Genomic DNA, 23,425 nt, shown 5'->3' with positions numbered 1-23,425 from the left:
TCTCCATCCGGCGATTGAGTATGGATATTTGACAGTGGTCGAGCGACTACTTCAGGAGTCTCTGAATTCTTCCTTGGAGGTAGATGCCTCCAGACTTGAGCGGTCACGCTGGCTTTAGCGATGCAATTCCTTCAGCAGTAATGCAGTCAGTGCATCCGGAATATCTATCATCATATCATGCCCACAGTTCAGTACGGGCATTTTCCAGATCAACTTGTCCTTTAGTCTCGCGTAGGGAGAATGATTGTTCGACTTGTGGCGTTCCGCCAGGATGAAAGTACATCGATCTATAAGTTCTTCTTTGCTGGTGAAGTGCAATTGCTCCACCAGACAGCTGAGAGGTTGAGGAGTCAACGACTTTTCGACCCAAGTAGAGATGGTGCAAGGGCGCGTCCGTCAAACCCATTGAACTTCCGTCTTCATGATCTCTCTGGTGTAGAATAATTCCCCAGACCCACACGCCTTGATAGACGATTCATTACTTCAAAGGTTAACAGCAAGGCCATGGCGGAATGAAGCTGTCGTTTTTCTCAAGCAGGCGAGGACAGTATATTCTCTCGAGGAACGATACGCACCTGGTGCCATGGGCCCCTACTTGGAGCCATGCCCATGACGTTGTGTCTATATAAAATACAAAGGCTTGTTCCGTTGCACTACGACTACTGCACTTGTGGACCAACGAGCGTTCCAGATATCTCAACCGGGATATCCCCCTTACCTTCGTTAGGCATATTCAAATGTTCCACCTTGATATTCGAATAAAAATGCCTCTAGACTTCAACGCTTCACTCCATTCCTCGATGTCACTGCCGGCCACCACATTCTCATTTGACCTCACTTTACGAAGCCCTCCTTCCGTATGGCTCCAATGGGAACAAGAACGCACACAACGCCAGGGCGCCGTAGAGTGCAGCGCAGATGAACACTGGAGCTGAAGTCGCGGTGTTTGCCTCAGTCGCTATGACCGCAGACATGGCACCCAGAAGGCGACAAAACGCAACGGCTATGCCATTGCCTGTTGCACGGTGAGCGGACGGTAGGGTCTCGGCCGTGAAGCCGTAAAGAACGGCATAGTATATCTCCAGTGTGAAAGATATCATGCAGCTGTAGGCGACGTTCTCAGCTTGTGATTCAACCTGGGCATAGGCGAAGAAGAAGGCCACTAGATGAGCATCAGCTTTGGTTCTCACGAGTAGGAAGGAGATAGTAGCTGCAACAGAAGGTACGGTCGGAGTGACTTACTTGTGATCAAGGCTCCAATCACCATGGTATATCGACGACCGAGCACGCGTACGTTCGACATGTAGCCACCGACTATTGGTCCAAATATGCCACACACTTGGACCAGGGCGTAGTTTCTCCATGTCTCGTACGTGCTGGTCACACCAAAAGATACGCCGCGGCTCGAAAGGTAGTAAGGTAGAAAGACGTTGAAGAGAGGATACGCCAACCCAATCATAGACCATGAAAGCCAGATCAGGACCGTGGTGTAGGCAACCGTCTTTGACAAGAAAAGGCTGCGTACGTGAATCCAAAGCTCGCCAAATGAGAAAGCTCTCTTTGCATGTGCAGTATGGACAACGCCGCATGCATCGAGCTGCTCCAGAGTGATAGAGCAAGACCGATTGTACTTGGTGGCGAGAGATTTGAGGTTTGAAACCACTTCAGCGTCCTTGCCTTGGCCGAGGAGAAACTTGGGCGTCTCCTGAAGTCGGATGACAGTGACGCGCGCCACACTCATGGCGAATATTATGCTGCCCATGGTGTACATCTCGTATCTCCAGCCCATGTTACTAGCCTTGGTGCATTTGGCATACGGGGGTGAGGTTGGGTCTGAACAGCTGTAATTTGCTGCGGAGAAGACGGTCAGTGGCCCCATTCATCATGATGTTACCATTCGCGTCCGGAATAAGATTACTCACTCATGAAACCCCAGGCGACCAGTCCAGCAAGAGTGCATCCGATACCCCACCAGGCGGCCAAGCAGCTGACAAGGAACTGTTTGTTTGACGGCAAGTATTCCAGGAAAACGGTCGTATCAAGGATCAGATTTCCGCCTGCGCCAAAGGCAGCCAATGCGACGAACAGTCCTAGGACTACCCAGTTTGGGGCAGCTCCTGCGGCGATGGTGAAGATTGAGCAGATGAACAGCGAAATATTGAATGCAATCTTGCGGCCGATAATGTCGGCAGAAGCTCCCCAGAATAGAGCGCCCACCAGCATACCCACGTACAAGGCAATGGTGAGTCCCTTCTGGTAGGAAGGCTCAAACTCATAAACAGCCTGTACCGCAATGATTCCTTGTAGAGAGAGTTGCAGGGCGTCAACAGCGTATCTGCAAAATTGACATCGTCAGTCAATGCCCTCCCCTCCCAGGGGATAGCCGATGTTGGGTCCGAAGAAAAGAGGCAACCACGACGAAATACTTACCCAAAGCCGGTCAAGGTGAACAACTTCCAATGATATCCAGTCCATCCAATCTCATCCAAGGCCTGTTTCGACACAAGCATTAGCAAGACTTATGTTGAGCTCTGAAGCAAAGGATCCGAAGACATATATAGGGGCTGCAGCGAGACACCCAGAGCCTTCGGGTACAGGAATGAAATGGTAACGGAGACACAGAGCACTTACGTTGTTGACAAGGTGCATCTTGCCGTCGAAGGCGGGGTCCGCATGGAAAGGAGCCAAGATTTCCTTTGCCTGACCATCGCTCTGGAAGCCGTCCATGACGTTCGTCTCGTCCCGAAGCTGCTTCACCTCTGGGTCGACTTTGTTTTCCACCCCTCCCAATGGCCGTGGAGTATCCCCCATCTCGTGCGACATCCTCTGTTATATGTTGTGTATGTCCCGGTACTCGTAGTGGCACAGAGAATGCAAAAGCCGATGCGGTAAAGGAGAGGGTCTCACACTCGAAAAACAAGTAATACGATTGCTGTAGCAGTAGCTGGCGTGAACTGAGTTGCATACAGAACGGAGGTGGATAAGGAGTTATATGCTAATAGCGCAGAAATCCATAACGTGGAAGATCCCCAGCAGGCTTTCATGCAACCTTATCGCTTTACTCCACTTTGACGGCGGATACCTGTAAACGGATACCTGTAACGTAGCTTTGGTAACGCGCTTGAGGTCTGTCAGATGGGTTTCTTGTCCGGCCGTTGCCATCAGTGGGCAAGCGGGTCCTATTATCGGTGGGAAAGTTGTTCCTAGCGCGCATGCTACGTTGCACATTTCCATCCACACTCTAACGACAGTGCGGCACGTACCAGCTTCTCCCACGCCGTCTTGAGATCGGCGTCCCGGAATGAGATCCCTTGGTCTGCCACTGAGACCTTTTCGTACATCATCTCATCATAAGCGCTCGATCGTGTTAGCCATTTCGCATTCGCTCCAACATTTTATTGGGAGCCCGACCGATATTTCATAATAACTCGTGATGGGTGGGCCAATTGACGGAGTAGCGTCAAATTCACCGATGGACGAATTTCAGGATCCTGTAGGCCCAGCGCTGGACCTCACAGTGTTGGGTTTGAACAGTGGCACATCAATGGTGTAGTCGCACCTACCACGACTTTACCATAACCCTTCTCTAACCATCTGCACAGGATGGGATCGACTGCGCATTATGTCGGTTTCGACAGCTGGACCCTTCCAGTCCCGTCGAATTCGAGTTGTTACGATATGGCGAAACACCACTGGACCCTGCGATCAAGACTCGAGTTATGAAGATGATTTTGCGAAACTCGACATCACCTGAAGAGATTGCCGAAATCAATGTCATCCTAGGAGAAGCATTTGCCAGAGCGGCCCAAGATTTTCTAAAGCAAAATGAGATTGACATATCGGCGGTTGATGCAATTGGTTCGCATGGCCAAACTATATGGCATCTTCCACAGCCTCGCAAAGGCCAAGTCAGGACGACCTTGAGTATGGCTGAAGGAGCCATCATTGCTGCACGGACAGGGATCACCACAGTCTCTGACTTTCGCATCAGTGAAGTTGCGGTTGGCCGTCAGGGTGCACCACTCGTTGCATTCTTTGACGCCCTCTTGCTACACCATCCCACCAAGCTTCGAGCTTGTCAGAATATTGGAGGGATTGGAAATGTCTGCTTCATCCCCTCGGACCAACAGGGTGGTGTGGATCAGTGCTATGACTTCGATACAGGTCCAGGAAACATCTATATCGATGCAGCCGTCCGGTATTTCACCAAGGGGCAGCGGGAATATGACAAGGATGGTGAAATGGGCAAACAAGGCTCGGTGGATCAAGAGATTGTGGACGAATTCCTCCACCACCCCTTCTTCAAACAAGATCTCCCCAAAACAACAGGTAGGGAAGATTTTCGCGATACTTTGGCCTTCGATATCATTCGCAAAGGAGAAGAGAAGGGTCTCAACCCTGCCGATATCGTGGCTGCTATAACCCGTATTACTGCACAATCCATAGTCGACCATTATCGTCGCTTCGCGCCATCGCAAGATGTTGACGAGATCTTCCTGTGCGGCGGAGGAGCTCTCAACCCCAACATCACGGACTTCATACAACAACAATATCCCAATTCGCGGATATTGATGCTAGAGGAGGCCGGGATCCCTGGAGCGGCTAAAGAAGCCATAACGTTTGCCTGGCTAGGTATGGAAGCTGTTGTCGGCAGGCCTGTTGTAGTCCCAGCGCGGGTTGAAACGCAAAGGGAGCAGGTTTTGGGCAAGGTCTCACCGGGTGAGAACTATAGGCAGGTGATGCTGAAAGGCATGCTCTTTGGGGGCGGAGTAAAGAAGCTGCATCCGGTAAAGGACATGCTAAACGTAGTTGGAAGCAAAGTCTTCACCAACAAATGGTAGAAAAGGGAGACTGCAAAAAATGATAGAATGTTCTTGTGGCTGATTTGCTCATGACCAATTGCTCGGCTTTCCAGCTTGTGGGCCTGTCCAAGAAAGGCCTCCTTTATCGACCAGAGCCTGTAGATCAGGTGCCAAAGAGGTATTATGCGCAACATGAGGTCTGTAAACAGCGCCCACAGGAGGCATCCATCCTTCGATACCCAAAGGGAAATACTCATACAATGGGTCTGGGTCCAAATTGCTCGAAGGTGATGCCTTGCGCGTACTCGACTTTTTGTTAGACGATTCTCCGACATGTACATTGTTGTCCGTAAGAGGTTCCCCAGTAGCCCTGTGGTCAAGGGTCTTCTGCATGGAAGTGGCACTCTTAGGCCTACTGTACAGCGAAGGGGTCTGCTCAGGAACAGTGGCTGAGTCCAGGGCCCCCATTTCCGAGTCTAGCCTGAGCGAGGGAATCAGCGATCTGTCTTTGAGACGTGAGCCCACTGGCGTCGCAGCCGCGGTATGATTTGAAGGAATCCTTGATGTGATCTCATTCGGTGAGATCGGATCGCCAGTGCGGAAAGCCTTTCGGGGCCTTCTGGTTACGACTTGACTAGCGAGACGCTGCTCCCGTACGGAAGGGTTGGGCTCTTCACTTTTCGCGGAGGTCCAAGCACTCCTGCCACGGACAATGATAGCACCAGTTTCGGCCTCAAGGAGAGACACCTTCTCGCCAGTCGCTAGATTTGCTGTAAGTGTCAACTTCAGACGATATTTCTGCTGTACGCCGTTGCGCCGACCGTCTGTCCTATGGGTTAGCAAAGCCCGACAGAATTACAAAAGACTATCCCCTTGGGTGTAGTCTCCCCATTGGCAAGTAATTCACCTACTGTTTGCTGTCGAGTTCTTGAATTGAAGTCTTTTCCACATGAAGGGCAGCGTCGTCTTCCCGGAAGAGATCTGCGTGTTTGACCCTAGTTCCAACGGTATTATGTGATGGCCAGGAGCGGAAGTGTTTCGTACAAGTGGCGAGGTCGGAGGTGCTGTGGTCTTCCATGGTACTTGAATAACATCTATCTTCTTTCCCTCCTTCGATTCGGTACCAGTGACGCAGACATCGGCATTCAAGATGGCTGTTCTGCCTCCATTATCATCGATAAAATAGCAGGGTCTTGGTATCTTTGAAATGGAGCCAGCGATCCGGAACAGGTTGCGACGGGAGAAGGTGAGCCCAGCGGTACTGTTTGGCTCCGGAGTCGCAAGAAAGAAGTTGCCTTGCAGCTCTGCTGCGATTGAGATAGGGACCGGCTCCCAGTTGCAATCGACCACCGAACTTTTTTGAGGCAGTGGTGTGAAGTGAAGAAGTTCGCTCTGCTCGATTGGAACACCTTCGACGCTCTTGGATCTTTCGACGGTCTCCCCTCGAACAGACCGTGTAGGAGACGATCCATCATCTCGCAGGGTGTCACCCTGGGCCTGATCATGACTCAGTACAGCAGGAGATCTAGACCGTGATCGATCCCCGTGATTATCTAGAGAAGGCACATGGTCCACAACGCCATCGGTCCAGTCGTACGAAAAGGTGCTGTCGAAGAATTCTTCATAAGGAAGGAGGCTGTCCAATTCGATGTTGAATGCACGGTATGAAAGCGAAGATTGAAGTGCGTCATCGTGCCTATCAAGAATGAGTTAGGTTGAAGCGGTCTCTGAGAACGTTATCATACCCTCTGGGCTCGCCTGCCTCGCCCAGTATCTCGGCTGACTGCTTCGTTCTTTCCGGCATGAGGTTCACCGGCGCCTACTGATGTTTTGCAGCTCAAACGAATAGGCATGTACCTGATGGTCAGATAGGCAGCTAGATGCCATGATAGTGCATGAAGGTAACATGGCGGTAGTGCAGAAAATGGGGCTGTAACGTTCCTCTACTTTGATCGTCGCAAAAAGGGTGTCCCCACTCCTGTTAGTTGGCCCGATTGAATGTAGCTCACGGCATAGGAGGGCTGCGCTCAACCTCGGTGGGACCGATATCAGGCATAAGATGTGACACGGTGACTGGCTAGCAACGAGTAAACTGATCTTCAACAAGACAGGCTTCTACAGAACACCATTGAGGACCGGCAGCTTCTAGGATATCGAGCAAACATGACAGTCAGGAATTGCCAGAATCGCATAGTTCGCACCAGTTGGCACCTGCATTGATTTACGCGATAAAGCGAAACGTCTTCATTGGTCAAAATCTGCCTCTCAATCCGGAAGCTCTTGCCTTCCGCGGTGTCATTATTTCACCAGGAACATGCTCTGCCAGCCACGTCAGCCTATCTTGTGTCTATCTAACTTGACTTTTCGACTTAGGTACAGTTTGTGCAAGACCTTTTGAGGCCTTTGTATCTCTGGTACTAACAAGGGACCTTACTAATCACAATCGGGCATGCACGTGGCTGTAGCAAGCGATTTTGCGCCGACCCATTTTTTTCAATGGAGCTGCTTGTGGACACGCCTTTCCAAATGTCTTCGGACAGACTCGGATGCCGTTGCCTGACTTCCAAAATTCTTGCCGTTCTTGCAGCAATATTGTTTCAACCTGCAACGTATCATGTGCAGGTTCACTCACTGCTTCGTCCAGCCTCGTCCAGATTGGCACGGAGCCTCATTACGAATGCCTTGTGACATGGAGACGACACGTCTTGAAACTACCATTCCTGTTCGGACAGAGTCGCTACGGAGAGAGAGTCGTTCAGTCTATCCTACCAGTGATGCCATGCACACAAGGTAACAAGGGAACTGGCAGCGCAACTTTGCACCCGACGTCCTTGGCTGGATCCTGCCGAAGTGCAGTCTAGGCTAGGGTAGTGCGGCAGCCATGGCAGCATACGATGCGCTGAGTCCGGTCTGGCAGGATCTAGATCGGTCAGTTGCCTTTCTCCGTGGCCACAAGCCATCCCATGAGCTGACAGATCCGCAGTGCTATGGGGCAACTCTTCATGATGGGATGGGATGGCATCGCCGTGACCCCTGCTATACGAACGTTGATCGAGGATCATTTCCTGGGGTCGATACTCTTGACCGCGCATAATTTGAGATGTATACAATGCTCCACTTCGCGATTCTATCCTGACCGCCTGCTAACAATAAGCGCCTAGCGGCGGACGAAACGAACAGACTGATTCACGAGCTTCAGACCATCGCCTACAACGCTGGCCATCCGGTACCTCTAACTATTGCCCTGGATCAAGAAAACGGTGGGGTGAACAGCTTATCGGACGAGGCACACATCCGACAGTTTCCAAGTGCTATGGCTGTCGCCGCCACGGGCTCTTTAGAAATTGCCTCCGATGTAGCCAGAGCAACCGCTCTCGAGATCACAACGGTTGGTGTCAATTTGATATTGGGGCCCGTCCTGGACGTTCTGACCAACGCAAGGAGTCAGCCTCTGGGAGCGCGCACGACGGGCGATGATCCTCAGGAAGTATCACGATATGGAACCGCTTACATCAGTGGATATAAGAGCACAGGGATCGCAACATGTGGCAAGCACTTCCCCTCCTACGGAAATCTGCAATTTTTGGGTGGCGGGCAGGATATCCCTGTCATCACCGACACCCTGGAGCAACTGAGCTCCAATGCCTTGCTACCTTTTCGTAACGCCATCGCGAACGGAATTGACGCTGTGATGGTGGGCGGCTGCGCATTGGTGAGCTCTGGCGCACATATGATGCATGCGTGCTTGTCGCGAGAAGTAGTGACTGCACTCTTGAGGGAAGATCTTGACTTCAATGGAGTAGTTCTCTCTGCATGTCTCGAGATGGAGTCATTGATTCGACATATCGGTGTTGGTGGAGGCACTGTCATGGCAATCGACGCAGGATGTGACATTGTCGTTCTTTGTCGCTCATATGAGGTCCAGCAGGATGCGATTGCTGGCCTGAAGCTGGGAGTTGAGAATGGGATGTTGTCGAAAGACCGCATCTACAATTCCTTGAAAAGAGTGTTGAAAATGAAGTCTAGATGCACATCGTGGGAAAAAGCATTGGAGCCGATCGGCCTGGACGTGCTTTCTGCTCTCCGGCTATCACACTCAGCATTGTCGAAGATGGCCTACCGCCGCTCGATCACTTTACTACGTGATAAGAGTCATTTAATCCCGCTGACAGATCTGAGTCTGGGCCCCAACGAAGTCCTGCTACTGTCACCCCTACTGAAGCCGCTTCATGCATCTGCGGTGAAAGGGGAAGGCCTGGCAGGCTCAATGGGAGTGTGTTCCGATGACGTGTTTCAATCCTCCACAGCGATTATGCAAGGCGAAGAAACATTCACGGATTTCGGGCGACGACTGGGTCATCGCCTCAAGTGCAAAGTCTTGCATACTTCATACACCGCACATGGGCTCTGCTCTGTGCACGAGAATCTTATCAGCCGAGCAGGCGCGGTCATTGTGCTTACGGCGGACGCTCACCGCAATCATTATCAGTCCGGATTCACCAAGCATGTGGCGATGATCTGCAATTCTCAATTCTGCGCGAGTAATGAGAGAAGAGAAAAGCCGCTGATTGTCGTGTCGGTGAGCTCACCCTACGATTTTGCTGTCGAAAGATCTATTGGTACACATCTATGCACATATGACTTCACACGGCCAGCGCTAGACTCTCTAGTCGATATCCTCACCGGGGTTTGTACTCCTGAAGGGACTCTTCCAGGGACGGGAAGAAAGAAGAGACATCACGCAAAGTCAGCACACTACTGGCTTGTAGAAGAGTGGTCCCGTGAAAGAGACGAGAAGGCTCTGAACAACCTCATAAGAGCAGTGGTGGAGGGCATGCCGTCACATCGACGGTCCGCACTTGTCGGGTCAACAACCGATTCCTTTCTTGTCTGCAGGACGGGTATAGGAGAAGCTCATTTTGTGGTACGAAACAGCAGCACTGGGGCTTTGTATGGATTCTGCTCTACTTATTTCCTTGCAGATTCGGGCACGGGCGTTATTGGTGCCTTGTTCGTGGATCCGACACGACGAGACCAGTCCATTGGCAATTCCTTACACGAGAGGGCCAAGCGTGCCCTGTTAGGACGAAGCAACCTCAAATCCATTCAACTTGGATCCGGGTTCCCAACCACCTTTCTCGGGCTGCCGGCTGATGACCCAGGAGAGCGGCAGCGTCTACGAGCGTGGTTTGGTAAGCGAGGCTATGACATCTCCGCTTCCCATCTGGTGTGCAGAATGATACTTCGAAATCTATCGAGCCGGTCTCCCGAAGCCGAGATCATAGAAGTCCTCAGAGAGTCGATGATCGGCTACGATACTGTCTCTGACCCTGGAGACGCAAACATCGTCATGGATTTTGTCCAGAAGCATTCAAGCCGAGGGGAGGCGGAGCTGTACAAGATTGCGACAGCTGATCGTAAGGCCTATCCCATCATCCGTGCTCGGGACCTCAATGATGGCTCCATCCTCGGCTGCACCATTCTTTGCGATGGCAGGTCTCTGCTAGCACAGTATTTGCCGGTCTTACGAGATTCCACTGAGGTCTCTGGAGGGCTTCTGTCACTACTCACTCGACCAGCCGCGACAGATGCCAATACGGTGCTTCAGGGATTGGTCTTGTATGGTATCCAGCGCATCAAGGCTCAAGGCTTGAGAACGTGCGTTTTAGACATGGTAGGTCTCGAGAATGAATTTTATGATGATATGCTGATATTCCCCAGGTTTCCGGAGAATCTAGCGTCGAGGCTGCATTAGCGATAGGTTTCACTGTCATGCACAGCTTTGAAGGAGGTGTGCAATTGAAACTATAGTGACGTACAAATGTAATCATAGTCTAATGCTAAACATATTGTCTACTGTGTCCTGGGACAAATTGACAAAGATATTCCCGGAGTTCAGCCTTGTGTAGCCATAGGGCGGCATCAGCACCTTTGCCCAATGGGTATAGCACGAGGCTGAGCTACTCAGCCTTGTCGGGCATGCCTTGGCATACGGGCGTCATGCTGCGTCGATAATCTTAACAGGCGCGGTTTACATGTCTTTCGCAAGATACTTGCGTTGCCGACATAATCGTTACTAACAGTCAACTGTGGTTGGAACTTCCTGACGGCTGGACATTTCATCAGTCATGCCAGTCTTTCAATCGAAGCCTTTTCGAAGCAGTCAACATCGAACATCAGACCTGTCCGAGAAAATTGCCGCAAACTACCGTAACAAGATTGCGAAGAATCCCTTTCTGTTCTTCGGCCTGCCCTTTCTTACGCTGATGGTATCGGCGTCATTCCTCCTCACTCCTGCCACGGCCCTACGGTACGAGAAACATGATCGCAAGCACAAGCAATTGAATGACCAAGAGGCCATGGAGCTGGGACTCAAAGGCGGAGCTGCAGGTGAAGGAGGTCTGACATATAATCCTCGGCGGAGAAAAGTTCTGAAGGGAGAATTGAATGAACGAGACGAGTACTACAGGCTGATGGCCAAAGATCTGGACAACTGGGAGCAGAAGCGTGTGGAACGACTGCAAGGTGAACCCGACGGCAGATTCTGAGATGTTGTACCTCTAGTCCTTGACATCGCCATGGCCAGGTCGTGGATGAATATACAATATGAAGGCTTTGAACTGGTCAGAAAAGCTGCCACCAGCTCGAACAACGAACCACCCGTCGTTGATGCCACATTGTCCCATGCAAGCCATTCGAAACATCGCGTTTTTTGGCCGATCCTCTTGATACAGGATTTGGAAAGGTCAGTTCATATGATGGCGACATCCATTATCGACGCTGGGGCTGCTTCCGAGGACATTGCAGTAATTGGGGAGGCGGACATTATACAACATTAAGTTTGGAAGTCCGGGTGAAAGTGTCACACAAAAGCCGTCTGCGCAGCTCTATTGTTTTCAAATACGGACGAGTACCCAAAAGGTTGCACAAGATGTCTCTCGTTCGAGTCGGCCTGGAGACGTTTCACAGCGATGACCTTTGGAATGCTGCAGGGGGTCGCGCCAATATACGGGCGTTGGCTGAATGTCAACGCGCTAAGGTTCGGGTGCATGCACGAGGCGAGGCGAGCAGAGTCTGGGCCTTTTGACAAAGGCGCCTCTTGTGCAATGGTGACGCCATTGATTATGCTGAAAGCCATCAAAATAGCTGGATCGTGGGGGTTGGCGTCCTTTCAGGGACTCACGAGGAATGTTGCTGGTCCAGGTATAGAGGCTGTATTGGGTGAATTCGGCATTCACGTGAGTATAAGTTTGAGGTACTATGGTATGCTCTGGAATTGTTGAGTTCTGGGAAAGGTCCCGTGGCTACTCACTTTAGCAGTGGTTACGGGAAGCACCGGCGTTGACAGCGACCCCTCATTGGAAGCGGTCTCACTACCATGAAAAAGGCAACACCATGTGCTTGGTGAGTGGTGAGATCGGTGATGGGACCCTGAAAATCTCGAGTCTAGAGTCTTACAATGCCCACCATGTGGCAGCCGAGTCAGTCAATTCTGCGCGGGTTATGTTCCCGCATGCCTAGGTAAGATGCACAAAAATCCATAAAATAGTATTGGGACTGGTGATGACGCCGTAGGTTGGCATCACGAGGGAAGGCCTGGGCCAAGTTCCTTGGGAATCAGTGCACAGAGCAACGGAATACTCCCCAAGAGAGCGAACCTATACCCACTTCTGGTTGATTGTGACCGACAAGAAAAGTGGCCTGATTGTGGTGGCTCCCTCGTTCTCGCTTAAGCATGATGTGTCCAATGCCACGAGATTGACTTGCAGTAGTAGATGGTGCATAGTACAATGGCTTTGAAGTTGATGCAAATGAGCGGTACCGTGAATATTCATTGTCTATCCAAAAATTGATTTACAAGCAGTCATCCAAGAGAGTTCAGGAATAAATACCGGGTATGTAGAAGGCCGAGCTTATTTAGGGACCCTGTACTGTACAATGACGCCCCTGTGGTGGAAGCCCGCCTAGGTGGAAAGGACCCTTAAGACATGAACTTTAAGATCTACGATCCGGCATGTCATTAGAGTACCACCTTAATAAGTCAGATGTACTTACTACCTTAAGGTATGTATTGCCTGAGACCCTTTATCAGCAGCTTCATTATTCTGTCAACTTGGTAGGAAGATAATACCTCATCGGAGCAATATGTCTCAATAACAATGCAATCGACCCAACTACAGGTACTCTGTCTTGTGCTTTACTCAGCTCAATCTTAGATCAGCCCATTCCATTGTACTGTGGTACAGTACAGCCGCACAGGCGTCTCTAATCTGATTGTTACTGGGCCACCCGGTTCATTACCGACTGGGGCATAAACCCAAATCTTAATGCAAACCCAAATCCCCTCCATCACAGGGCGACGTCATTGTCCACGGGCAATTTGCCCTGTGCCTTTTCCAAACCAATGCCGCCCCTAACGCCCGCAGATCTTTTACCAAGACGCCTGTCGCCTCTGCAAGCACAGTACAGTGCCCTTCGCCTGCTAAACTTCAGCCTCTCATTCTGTCCCATTATTACCACTACCTGCTGGTATTTCCACTCACCCTCGCCAGTCCCAGTCCCAGTTCCGTCGGAATCAGCTTGGCCCTTTCATTTCATTTTTCCCTGCAAAAGAATTGGCCTCAACACATCCACCACATTCCCCAGACAATCACCAACAGCCTTTCTTTGTTCCTGCAGACAATGCGTCCCAAATCCTCACCTGCACTCTTCTCCAGCCTTGTCGCGTGCACACTCTCACGAAGTCTAGAACCCGCCATGACGTAGAAGTCTGAGTTCATCCACCTGCGCCTCGTCTCGCCTACTCACCCGCTTATTCACCATTCACCTGCACCTGCACCTGCATTCACACCGACCTACCTCAATCGAACTGCTACGGAGTACACCATTTACATTCTGCATAATATCGTCGACTCGCCCATCTCATCCGCAGTCGACTGCCAGCGCCAACACGATAGAACCAACATTCCTTCACTCTCCATGACCTGTCACAACGGCAAAGCCAGCTCACCATCCTCGGCAGGCCCAACGGTCAACATGTCGGCCATTGCGACCTCGCTAAAGTCTTCCTCTCATTCTCGTACACACTCCAAATCGCATTCACACTCTCACTCACGATCGTCTCGACCCTCGACGACCCCCCGAGCCCAACCACCCCCTCCACCATCAGTCGGTCAATCTTTACCGCCGCTGTTATCGCCAAAGGCCAAAACTCCTCACAATGTGAAGGATCCCAAGAGCCCGAGTCCTAGCTACTTTGGGTTCGTCGTGGGAGGCGATGATTCAATACCACCAGACTCGAATCCGGGTGCCCATGCACGTCAGAATTGGGCATTTGGGGGAAACTCGAGTACACAAGTACCAACCCCTCGCCACGTCCCTGTCGAGGCGAATCCCCAGTTCGAAGCCTTCCGGAGGCAATCAGAGCACAACTCCGGGTTTTCTCTGAACAGCGCTTTCAACAGACCTTCCCAGTCAAGGACAAACTCCTTGACTTCTCCAAAGCAGGAAAATCCGTTATCTCCCTCGGCTACGAAGAGGCCAGGCCCTGAACGTACTACTACGCAAAATAGTCAGACCGGCGAGCCTTCGTTTTTCGATATCCCGAGACAAGAGTCTCCCGCACCTATACACGTACGCCACACTGTCGCAGACCACACCTACGCTCGTCTCTCATTACCTGGCAGTGGATTGCGGACCCCACCATTCAACAACAACCGACAAACACAGCGGTCTGAAACACTACCGTCCTCCGGGGAGAAAGACACACCTCCCCTGGTCTCCTCCAAGCACATTGCAGAGATACTAACCAAATCTGACGCAGTTCTCGTCCTCGATTTGCGAGTGTACCAGCAGTACGCTACTTCGAGAATCCAAGGGGCTCTGAATTTGTGCATACCGACGACTCTCCTAAAACGTCCCGCGTACAATGTGCAAAGGCTGGCTGAGACATTTGCGTCTGACAGAGATCAGGAGACATTCTCCAAATGGCGCGAGTGTACCCACATTATTGTCTACGACGCAAACTCCACCTCAACCAAAGAAGCCATAACCCCTCTGAACGTTTTGAAAAAGTTTACCACCGAGGGTTGGACTGGCACTGGGTTGGTCATTAAGGGCGGCTTCCTTTCCTTTTCAAGGTCGGTGCCCGATTTGATTGACTCTGGACCTGTTCAATCGGGCGCTGGATCAACCACACAACCGCTGTCTATATCAGCCCCCATTAAAGATGCCGTCCCCGTCGCTGGAGGTTGTGCCATGCCAGCGGCAAAGTCGGCCGCCAATCCTTTCTTTGGGAACATTCGACAGAACATGGACTTGATTGGTGGCGTGGGACAAATGCCAATCAAGAAGCCTACCAACATGTCGTCGCATACCGAACACACCATTCCTAGTTGGCTGAAGAGAGCTGCCTCAATCTCGGATGAAGGAAAACTCGTCTCGGATCGATTTTTCAACATTGAAAAGTCGGAGCAGTCGCGTATGCAAGAGGCGTTGAGTGTCAATGTGTCTTATGGCACTCCAAGAACAGAAGCGCCTCAGAAGATACAGGTAGCGGGTATCGAAAAGGGCTCTAAGAATCGGTACAACAACATTTTCCCATACGACCACTCGAGAGTTCGACTACAGAATGTACCCAACGGCAGCTGCGATTATATCAATGCCAGTCATGTCAAGGCCGAATTTTCCAATCGCCAGTATATTGCCACTCAGGCTCCCATACCAGCCACATTCAATGATTTCTGGCGAGTGGTCTGGGAACAGGACGTCCGCGTGATTGTAATGCTGACCGCAGAAGCCGAAGGTGGTCAAGTCAAGAGTCACACATATTGGAATGCTGGTGAATATGGGCCACTGAAGCTTAAGAAGCTTTCTGAACGAAAAGTCAGTATTGAGACGAAGAGTAACGCGCCAAAGGTTGTTCCATCTTCAAGGCCATCTCTGGGACCTAGGAGGTCCACCACGGCCGGCGTCCCAACCCAGGGTGAAGTGAAGTCTGCGCCATTGAGGACGCCCGGTGCTACGATCCGGCACTTCTCTTTGAGCCACGCTGCACAACCCTTTAAACCGATACGCGAGGTTACTCAGATTCAGTATGAAGACTGGCCGGATTTTGGCGCCCCTGCCAGCCCTACGGAATTGCTTGGGTTGGTGGAACAAGTCAATAAATATGTCCGAGGTTCCGCGACTCCGATGGTAGGACCTGATGAAGCGACGCCTGAAGGCACCAAACCTATACTCGTCCACTGCAGTGCCGGCTGTGGTCGAACAGGGACGTTCTGCACCATCGACTCTGTGATTGATATGCTGAAAAGACAGAGGCTTTCTCAGGAAGAAAGCGACAGCGACAAAATGGATGTTGATGCCGGAGATTGGACTGATCGAGATGATGTCGACTTGGTTGCCAAAACGGTGGATGATTTCCGACACCAGAGATTAAGCATGGTGCAGAATTTGCGACAATTCGTCTTGTGCTATGAAAGCGTCCTACAGTGGCTTGTTCAACAAGAGTCGGAGGAGCGTCACAAACGACCCAGCATTCCCGATCCTAGAAGGAGTTATCAAGGTTGAAGAATTTGACAAGGCGCGCACGACGAGGGATTGAGTGATAACTTTAAGAGAAGGAGTACGATCGATGAGTTGAGAGGGTGCCACAGACCTATAGTTGTAGACTGGGCAGGAGTTTATGAACAACGGATTAGAGTCGGCAAAAGACTGCATTGCGATGGGGTAACTGAGCGAGTTTGTATTGCATTTTACAAGCATTGAGTTTGGCAGATTCCACTGGAATGGGATTCGAATAAAGACCATCTCAGCATCATGCTTCTGTGTGCTATTTTGAATTGTGCGCTGTCGAGATCCGATCCCTGCAGTAATGTCCGCCGTTGTCAGCCACAGCCTTCATGCCCATCGCCATGACCGAAGGAGAGAATTGACCAGCTGGTCTTGTACAACCACATCCGTCGTCCTCGTCTGTGTCTTGACATATCGTATCGCAGGAGCCCATATGGGTCAACCGACAATATTACACTATCTAATACTGAACTAGCCATTACTACTAAGAGTCCAAGGTATTGGCCACAATACCACGTAGATAAACAACACCCATTTTTGAAACGCTCCCCGTGCCCGCGCTCGCTCAATGAAAGAGAGATACTGTACCACATACTCTTTTTTCCAGAATGCAAATCGCCCCTTTCCGTTGACACAAAGTATTGGATGCCCTCAGCGCCTTTTGGTATCTCACGGATATGGCTCTCCAATCCTCTCTTTTGAACCCCTATTCCTCAACTTCTCTCTACTCTCACCCTCCATCCACCTGCGGCCTCCGATCAACTCCCATAGAGCAGTCATCGACGCGGCCAAGCCCAGAATGAACAATGGAATCAAATTCCACCGCCACCCTCGCATCAAGTCCAGATGATATCGGATCGTGCTGCGGTCCGACTCATGCTCCAACGGCAGCTTTAGCACGGCGATGAACCAATTCTCCGGCGTCCACTGGTCCAACGGATACATTTTTGGCTCTGGGTTTGCTTCGGCCACGCTGAGATTGATGCTTTGGTTGTTTGTCTGTGCGGTCACGACGAACGTGTAGACTATTGCCGAAAGCGTCAAGCCTGCGGAAACGAATGTCATGACGACCCAGAAGAGGAAGACTTTGGAGTGGCCTGTCATTTGTGTCTGCGCTCCATTAGCACTTGTGTCTCGTAGGGGAGGAGGGGAGGTGGTGTGCTTGTGTAGGGGAACTCGTACCTGTCTCGCCCTTCTCTTCTCATACCAAATGACCAGCAGCCCGATGATGCCCACGAGAACCACCGCGGTGCCGGCAGCACCGTTGCTGGTGTGTCCTTGGTTGACGAGCAGACCCACGGGTTTGCCGTGTAAGTCGAAGGTACCGGTCGACGCGTTGACGGTGAAGAACTTGCCGGCGCGAGCGTGCAAGAATCCAACCATCGATCCCACCATGCCGACTTCAATGACGCCGTCGAGCATCAATAGGCCGAGGGCCACGTAGAGAGGTGTGTACTGCATTCTGGCTACTCTGGAGTTGTATTTGTTCTCGCTTGCTGAGAAGTAATTCATCCCACCAAGGAACGTCAACGATTAAATGGGCGACGAGATGCCACTGCGTTTCTTTCTGTCCTTTCTTTAGAGTTCCAACGGTAAAGGTGACCGCAAAACGAAAGTGGCAAAGTGTGGCCTGTTAATATTTCGTGCAGTGGTAGTCGGGTACCGTATGCGTAAGATCGATAGCGGGGAATTGGGAATGCAGCCTCTTATACCGAAGTAAGAATGGACCCAGACCCAAACAAAGCAACTGTTTAGGCTCCGTCAGGCCCTGCTGGGCAGATCTGGGCAGCTGAATAATAGTGACGATCCCAAGAAAAGCGGACAGTAGGAGGGCAAGGGCAGGGGCAAGGAAGGCAAGAATCCTTCGGGAACGCCTTCTCCCAGGTCTTCGATCGGCGTAACGGAGGAAGAGTATGAATAGTCAGAGTGAGTATTGTCGGGCGCAACGGACAAATCTCGTATAGGAGAAGCTGGGATAGACGCAGGTTACACTTATCAAGCCATACGAGGGTCAACACCTTGATCATGCTCTCCCTTGTGGCAGGACATTGTTCACGTAGCCGCTACGGCCGTGAACCTGGTGTCCGATAACAGAATATGCCATAACTATCGTAGTATGGCCCCCGCAGCACCAGCAAGAGCTAGGCGAAGTTCTCATGGGAGTACGCCGTAGAAAGACAGCACTTTCCGAAAGCAATGGCGATGAACGAGCAAAGAGCACAGGACTTTTTAAGTGCGTAAGGCGCGCCACATGAATTTGGAGAGATAAGTTAGCACTTGCCAAAACTATATCGGGTGCCAATCGCACGCGTGTCAACGACCGGGGGAATGCTTGGTATCGACTGACTTATCCTTAGAACACCAGTGGTGATGGTTCTTGGTATGCATTCACCAGGGACCTACCTTGACCTATCCCGTGTTCAAAAATCCAGGTCGATAAGGTGTTCCCGACTCATACAGGATGGGATCAGCCCAGATGAAAGATGCCATGCCAGACGCAGAGTGACTGACAGACTCAAAGGACTTGGGACAAGCCCGAAATCAAGAAAGGAATATCCGAAAAAGGCTGACATGAGTCGAGATGAAATGATAACCGTGGATCCAAGTGAATTCCTTTTAGAGCCTTGAGTCGTTCTATGAGGTTTAGTGCTGACGGGACATCCACTGAAAGGTCTTGTCAACAACACTGGGGCCGACCGGTGAACGGCCTAAGTTGAGACGATTGCTGACAGTTCGACTACGGGTGATAGGAAAGAAAACGTGGCTCCGCTTGAACTCCAGAGATCAGTCTTGTGGGAACCCCAATTTAAGCAACATTACGGAGACCAGCGAGGCTGTGAAATGGCGGATTTGGGGGCAGCAGTTGCGATCAAAATGATTCCCAATCCCACCTAAGCCACATTCGCATCAATTAACTGTGTCTCGTGCACTGGAAAGCCTCCCGGAACAGATATCCAAGGAGGCTCCAAGTACATAACTTCGGTAGGCTTAGCCTTTCATTGTTATCTTCCATCTCCCATCCCCATATGTTCATTGACAGCCCAAGAATTAGGTGAATTGACTATCCGCACTCATCAAAATAACGTTACAGCCGCCCGATGTTCACCTTGCAGCTAAGGAAAGGATCCTCAACTATGTACAGCAATAGGCCACCGTTTTATGGTTTATTGCACACCTACTAAACTCTAGTTGACAGAACCCGTGTGCAAGGTGACCGTGTCTCAAGAATGATTGACCCTATGCTTCCAATACCTCCTCAGGTTTTGCTTTGATCAACAGGGAGTGAAGCTAGCATGTCCAGGAGCTGTTCGCGAACAGCCACAGGAGCCATGCCTGCCATCACAGTCTTGTGCTCTGCAAGCACACGGGCCGCGGCCGACAGTGCAGCCAAGCCACCAGCCATGTCTATTGTCTCGCCGACCTGGCTCAGAGCGTCTCGTGCCGAGGTGGTCTTCCGGGCCAAGCTATCGAGGAGGTACTCCTCAAGGTAGAAGATGGCGTTGAAGCCGGCTGCCCCACGGCCAAGCGCGGACGTCTTCTCGACCAATTCGTCAAGCCCCAGGGCCGGCGCGGAGGTCCAGGTAAATTCAACAGTATCGTTTGTTGGATTGCGGACAACATGACCGACGCCCCTGGGCACTGTGTATGACTCCCCTTCACCGATAGTGATCTCTCGCTCCTCAAAGGTCACATGCAGCTTGCCTTTCTTGACTTCCCAGGTCTCCTCGCACGCTGGGTGACAGTGATTTGGCAGACTTGTAGACGAGGGTATCAGTGTGACCTCAGCTCGGAGGCGATGCTCGGAATTGTCCTTGGGATGTTGAGTGATCCTGTAGGTACCGGACCCCATTCGGAAAACATCACCTGAACACATTTCTCCGCTTGTCCTGAACGGCCCTGAAGGTGGTGGCTCTACTTCGCTTTATTTTGCTGATCAGGGAGACGTTGTCTGATCGCTTGTGAAGTACTAAATCATGGAATCTTGAATCTGCTCATAGTGATTGCGTTTGCGCCCTCTAGCCTGTCTTCTTGGACAGGAAATAGACTGGACTGATTGAACACCTACCGACTGCCGCTTGGGTTACGGGGCCGATACACGCTCGGTCGTGGTGAGCCGCTATCAAACCCAACTCGTCCCCGGTGCTGGTGTACCTCGAATTTTGTCCCACCCCACTCGGCTGTTGGCGATCGTACGTGGCGGTGACTGTGCGCCGTAGCAAAAATGTGGTCGGAGGTCGGACGGAGGCTACCTACATTGCACTTGTCCAGATAATTCGGACACTCAAGAGACTCAGTACAGACTATCGTTTGAATCGTCTGAGAAAATCTTGCTGATTCCCCATAGACCTGGCACGGCAGGACTGGCAACTCGACCTTTCCACATACGTCCGTAGTGGAAGGTCGCCGAGCGTATGATACCTCTCGCGTGGTCTACAGTAATTCATGCGCACTAGTCATCCCATCTAGTTTAGCGACTGTCTTGCGGCGTCCAAGTAACCGTGGCAAAGCCCTAAGCCACGGTATAGGGCTTTCCGGTTGTCAGGCTCCGGATCCTTTGGGCAGGCTTTAGCGACCCCAATAACGAGGGTTGGCACCAACAAGGGTACGTACGTAAAAATAGATCCAAAGTCAAAATTGGGATCATGCCTTCATGCTTCCTCTTCTCTCCGACATCGCCTGCTCTTTTCTCTCGCTTGTTTTTGCGATGCTGCTTGATCTCGTTAACTATTCTGCCCGTTCAAATAAAATCTAGACCACGACTCCCCCTTCACGACGATGTTCGCGAAGCTCTTACGTACGATACCAACGCATTGTGCTGCTTTGTCTGGCGAAACCGACGTCAATCTCAAGTCAAGAAGATCTAACCGACACTGAAAGTTCGAGTCGGCCATCACGAGGCACGTTTCAACCAGTCAGAAACCGAGGTGAATATCAACCTATGCATGCCCATTCTATGATCTTCCTTCGAACGCCGAAGACTGCGGATACCTTCAATTCTTCCCCAACAGTGCCATCAATATTTCATCTTGATGCTTCAATGACGCGCTAAGGTGAGCCTCATGCTCCAGCACTTTCAACTCCACTCCACCCATCAACCTCGCAGCCTTCTTCGCCATCTGCAGCGGCACATTGACATCTTGCCCGCCGTGCCAGAGATACATCCCCAGCCCATCAGTCTTAAGGTCCTGCAGCTCGAAACCCCAATCTTTCGCAATCAACTTGATATCCAATGCCACGCCCTCTCCACCTTGCCGGAAACTCTCCCTTGTAGCCTCCACGATCTTATCCGTCACCGATTCATCTTCCACGCACGCCGCATCAGGCGCGGGCTTGCTCTTCATCTCTTTAACAAACCACTCCTTCAGACGTTCCGGATGATCGTAGTCGCGAGCTACTCGTCCAATCATCATGTCCATCAACGGCCCTGTCCAGCCTCCGATCCACTCAGAAGACGCTGTCCACAGCAACACGCGATTTCCCATGGTCATACCCGCTGTGCCGAGGCCTGCCGGGTACAAGCCCGCAACGACAGCAGCGCCGAGTAGTCGGTCGCGTGGGATTGTATGGATGCAAGCAAATGCATAAGGTGAACCGCCTGAACAGCCTAGCACGTAGAATTTCTGGATGCGCAGATGGTCGGCCACAGCTAGCACGTCTTTCGGCCAGTCAAGCAGTGTCCGGTCGGGTTGGAATGTTGATAGACCCATGCCTGGCCGGTCCATTGAGATGACGCGCGTGCAGTGTGCTTTTGCGGTTGGGGCGAGGAGGTTGCCTTCCAAACGAGAGCCTGGAAACCCATGAAAGTAGAACATGGCTGGTTGCTTGGTGTCTTCCAGGGAGTCATTGTAATCCATCCATGCTATGGTACGGCCATCCGGGAGAGTAAGCGTTCCTTCCGCCATGCTCGCGACACAATTGCCAAACGAAGGCAGATCAAAGGGGCAGCTGGCGCTTGATACTATTGACCAGCACACGAAGGGTAAGGCTGACCGGCAATACCTGTTAGTATCAGATTGTGTGGTACGACTGTGACTCCACCGGCACTAGTATCAAGACATGAACCTTGATGGGAAATAGGGTGCCTAAAATTACGGTCGTGGTCGTCGACTTCCCCGCACATCAGGCTGAACGCGGACAGGGGGTCGCTGATAAAGCAGCATCGAAGGTGTTTCATACAATGTAGTTGTCCTAAAGGCGGCAACTATTTGGGAATAGTCCTTTTGTCGACGACCCGAAACGAAAGCTGTTGTCAAAGACTTGCATGGACAAAGCTCGCTTGATAGTGCTGAAGAGTACGGTGGCTAGCGTACACGGAGAAATCTTGCTTCTGGGATACGATGAGTTGGATCTTGATAAGCCGGCGATCAAACCGACTTGACCTCTATCTACAAACCACAAGACTTCGAAAAGGTGGGTGACCCGACCGATTGCCCTCCGCCGCCCCAGACGCCGCCCGAGGAAAGATTGTGGCGTCGATTCTTGCCGCAGATTGTGCACCGCCCAGTATTACACAGCTGATCAGGGAGAAGCTCCTCAGCGGCCCAGTCGTCCAATTGATCTCCAGCATAGTGGCAGGAGACAACGTCGATCGACCTCAGGTATCACACACGCACTGTCACCAGAAAGATACCGCGCATCAGCAATGCTTGGAACGAATCACCTTTCTGCTAGCAAGCCCACATCTCACGACCACCGATTTCTTGCTATGCACCGGAATACTCTTCGAAGTCCTGCACTTAACACCTGTTGGCAAATCTATTGGTCCGTATGAGCGTATGGTCGTCGTGCAAAGTCGAAGGATCTTAAGGTCTCAAAGATACTTTTGAATCTCTTGCGCAGCGCGAGTGGTTTGTGTACATGCTGACCGTTCTTGTTCGCGCCTTGACATCGAGTGTTTGGGTACACGATGTAGACATATCGGCGTTGCTGTCAACAATGATGGAGGAAATCTGGCCACTCACTCGGCTTAATCGCCTCGAGCCGGTTTTGCGGAAGGTCTGCGGGTCCGACACGCAGTTTCTGAGAATCTGGGAACCATACAGGCAGTC

At 51.4% G+C, this 23,425-nt stretch overlaps 10 protein-coding genes across 10 annotated transcripts; 5 read left to right on the top strand and 5 right to left on the bottom strand.

Annotated features, from left to right (window-relative positions):
* Positions 1 to 839: 839 nt before the first annotated feature.
* EDD37DRAFT_560120 (putative MFS transporter) lies at positions 840 to 2,727 on the bottom strand (the record flags this gene model as incomplete). The annotated part of the gene is made up of 5 exons (XM_062813832.1): positions 840 to 1,162; positions 1,243 to 1,851; positions 1,923 to 2,335; positions 2,431 to 2,492; positions 2,632 to 2,727. The coding sequence occupies 5 exons, from the start codon at positions 2,725 to 2,727 to the stop codon at positions 840 to 842; spliced, it is 1,503 nt and encodes a 500-aa protein (XP_062673821.1).
* Positions 2,728 to 3,176: 449 nt separating this feature from the next.
* EDD37DRAFT_286714 (Anhydro-N-acetylmuramic acid kinase) lies at positions 3,177 to 4,865 on the top strand. Its single transcript, XM_062811080.1, has 2 exons — positions 3,177 to 3,547; positions 3,603 to 4,865. The coding sequence occupies exons 1-2, from the start codon at positions 3,434 to 3,436 to the stop codon at positions 4,839 to 4,841; spliced, it is 1,353 nt and encodes a 450-aa protein (XP_062673820.1). The 5' UTR covers positions 3,177 to 3,433; the 3' UTR covers positions 4,842 to 4,865.
* A 24-nt stretch (positions 4,866 to 4,889) lies between these two features.
* On the bottom strand, positions 4,890 to 6,606 carry EDD37DRAFT_647589 (uncharacterized protein; the record flags this gene model as incomplete). The annotated part of the gene is made up of 3 exons (XM_062817900.1): positions 4,890 to 5,626; positions 5,714 to 6,498; positions 6,548 to 6,606. The coding sequence occupies 3 exons, from the start codon at positions 6,604 to 6,606 to the stop codon at positions 4,890 to 4,892; spliced, it is 1,581 nt and encodes a 526-aa protein (XP_062673819.1).
* A 1,101-nt stretch (positions 6,607 to 7,707) lies between these two features.
* Positions 7,708 to 10,649, top strand: EDD37DRAFT_623725 (beta-N-acetylglucosaminidase). Its single transcript, XM_062816124.1, has 3 exons — positions 7,708 to 7,730; positions 7,786 to 10,476; positions 10,524 to 10,649. The coding sequence occupies exons 2-3, from the start codon at positions 8,116 to 8,118 to the stop codon at positions 10,611 to 10,613; spliced, it is 2,451 nt and encodes an 816-aa protein (XP_062673818.1). The 5' UTR covers positions 7,708 to 7,730; positions 7,786 to 8,115; the 3' UTR covers positions 10,614 to 10,649.
* A 281-nt stretch (positions 10,650 to 10,930) lies between these two features.
* Positions 10,931 to 11,350, top strand: EDD37DRAFT_647587 (cytochrome c oxidase assembly protein COX16-domain-containing protein; the record flags this gene model as incomplete). The annotated part of the gene is made up of 1 exon (XM_062817899.1): positions 10,931 to 11,350. The coding sequence occupies one exon, from the start codon at positions 10,931 to 10,933 to the stop codon at positions 11,348 to 11,350; it is 420 nt and encodes a 139-aa protein (XP_062673817.1).
* A 2,488-nt stretch (positions 11,351 to 13,838) lies between these two features.
* Positions 13,839 to 16,373, top strand: EDD37DRAFT_560285 (protein-tyrosine phosphatase; the record flags this gene model as incomplete). Its single annotated transcript, XM_062813840.1, has 1 exon — positions 13,839 to 16,373. One exon carries the CDS (start codon positions 13,839 to 13,841, stop codon positions 16,371 to 16,373), a length of 2,535 nt encoding a protein of 844 aa, XP_062673816.1.
* Positions 16,374 to 17,045: 672 nt separating this feature from the next.
* Positions 17,046 to 17,837, bottom strand: EDD37DRAFT_663544 (uncharacterized protein; the record flags this gene model as incomplete). Its single annotated transcript, XM_062819191.1, has 1 exon — positions 17,046 to 17,837. The coding sequence occupies one exon, from the start codon at positions 17,835 to 17,837 to the stop codon at positions 17,046 to 17,048; it is 792 nt and encodes a 263-aa protein (XP_062673815.1).
* Positions 17,838 to 19,632: 1,795 nt separating this feature from the next.
* Positions 19,633 to 20,250, bottom strand: EDD37DRAFT_606710 (RmlC-like cupin domain-containing protein; the record flags this gene model as incomplete). The annotated part of the gene is made up of 1 exon (XM_062814915.1): positions 19,633 to 20,250. The coding sequence occupies one exon, from the start codon at positions 20,248 to 20,250 to the stop codon at positions 19,633 to 19,635; it is 618 nt and encodes a 205-aa protein (XP_062673814.1).
* Positions 20,251 to 20,925: 675 nt separating this feature from the next.
* On the top strand, positions 20,926 to 21,332 carry EDD37DRAFT_286294 (uncharacterized protein). Its single transcript, XM_062811079.1, has one exon. It carries the CDS (start codon positions 21,020 to 21,022, stop codon positions 21,239 to 21,241), a length of 222 nt encoding a protein of 73 aa, XP_062673813.1. The 5' UTR covers positions 20,926 to 21,019; the 3' UTR covers positions 21,242 to 21,332.
* EDD37DRAFT_286279 (Alpha/Beta hydrolase protein) lies at positions 21,305 to 22,649 on the bottom strand. Its single transcript, XM_062811078.1, has one exon. The coding sequence runs from the start codon at positions 22,277 to 22,279 to the stop codon at positions 21,368 to 21,370; it is 912 nt and encodes a 303-aa protein (XP_062673812.1). The 5' UTR covers positions 22,280 to 22,649; the 3' UTR covers positions 21,305 to 21,367.
* Between the last annotated feature and the right edge of the window lie 776 nt (positions 22,650 to 23,425).

Source organism: Exophiala viscosa (genome assembly GCF_022695815.1).
Source record: "Exophiala viscosa unplaced genomic scaffold EDD37scaffold_2, whole genome shotgun sequence".
NCBI lineage: Eukaryota > Fungi > Ascomycota > Eurotiomycetes > Chaetothyriales > Herpotrichiellaceae > Exophiala > Exophiala viscosa.
Note: the sequence above shows the minus strand (reverse complement) of the source record. Positions and strands in the feature narration are given on the sequence as shown.

Coding starts and splice junctions, on each gene's coding strand:
- EDD37DRAFT_286294 (XM_062811079.1), top strand. CDS start 21,020: ATGCCTTCATGCTTCCTCTTCTCTCCGACATCGCCTGCTCTTTTCTCT.
- EDD37DRAFT_623725 (XM_062816124.1), top strand. CDS start 8,116: ATGGCTGTCGCCGCCACGGGCTCTTTAGAAATTGCCTCCGATGTAGCC. Junction 10,477..10,523: donor GAACGTGCGTTTTAGACATG/GTAGGTCTCGAG, acceptor GATATTCCCCAG/GTTTCCGGAGAATCTAGCGT.
- EDD37DRAFT_286279 (XM_062811078.1), bottom strand. CDS start 22,279: ATGGCGGAAGGAACGCTTACTCTCCCGGATGGCCGTACCATAGCATGG.
- EDD37DRAFT_286714 (XM_062811080.1), top strand. CDS start 3,434: ATGGGTGGGCCAATTGACGGAGTAGCGTCAAATTCACCGATGGACGAA. Junction 3,548..3,602: donor TGAACAGTGGCACATCAATG/GTGTAGTCGCAC, acceptor CCATCTGCACAG/GATGGGATCGACTGCGCATT.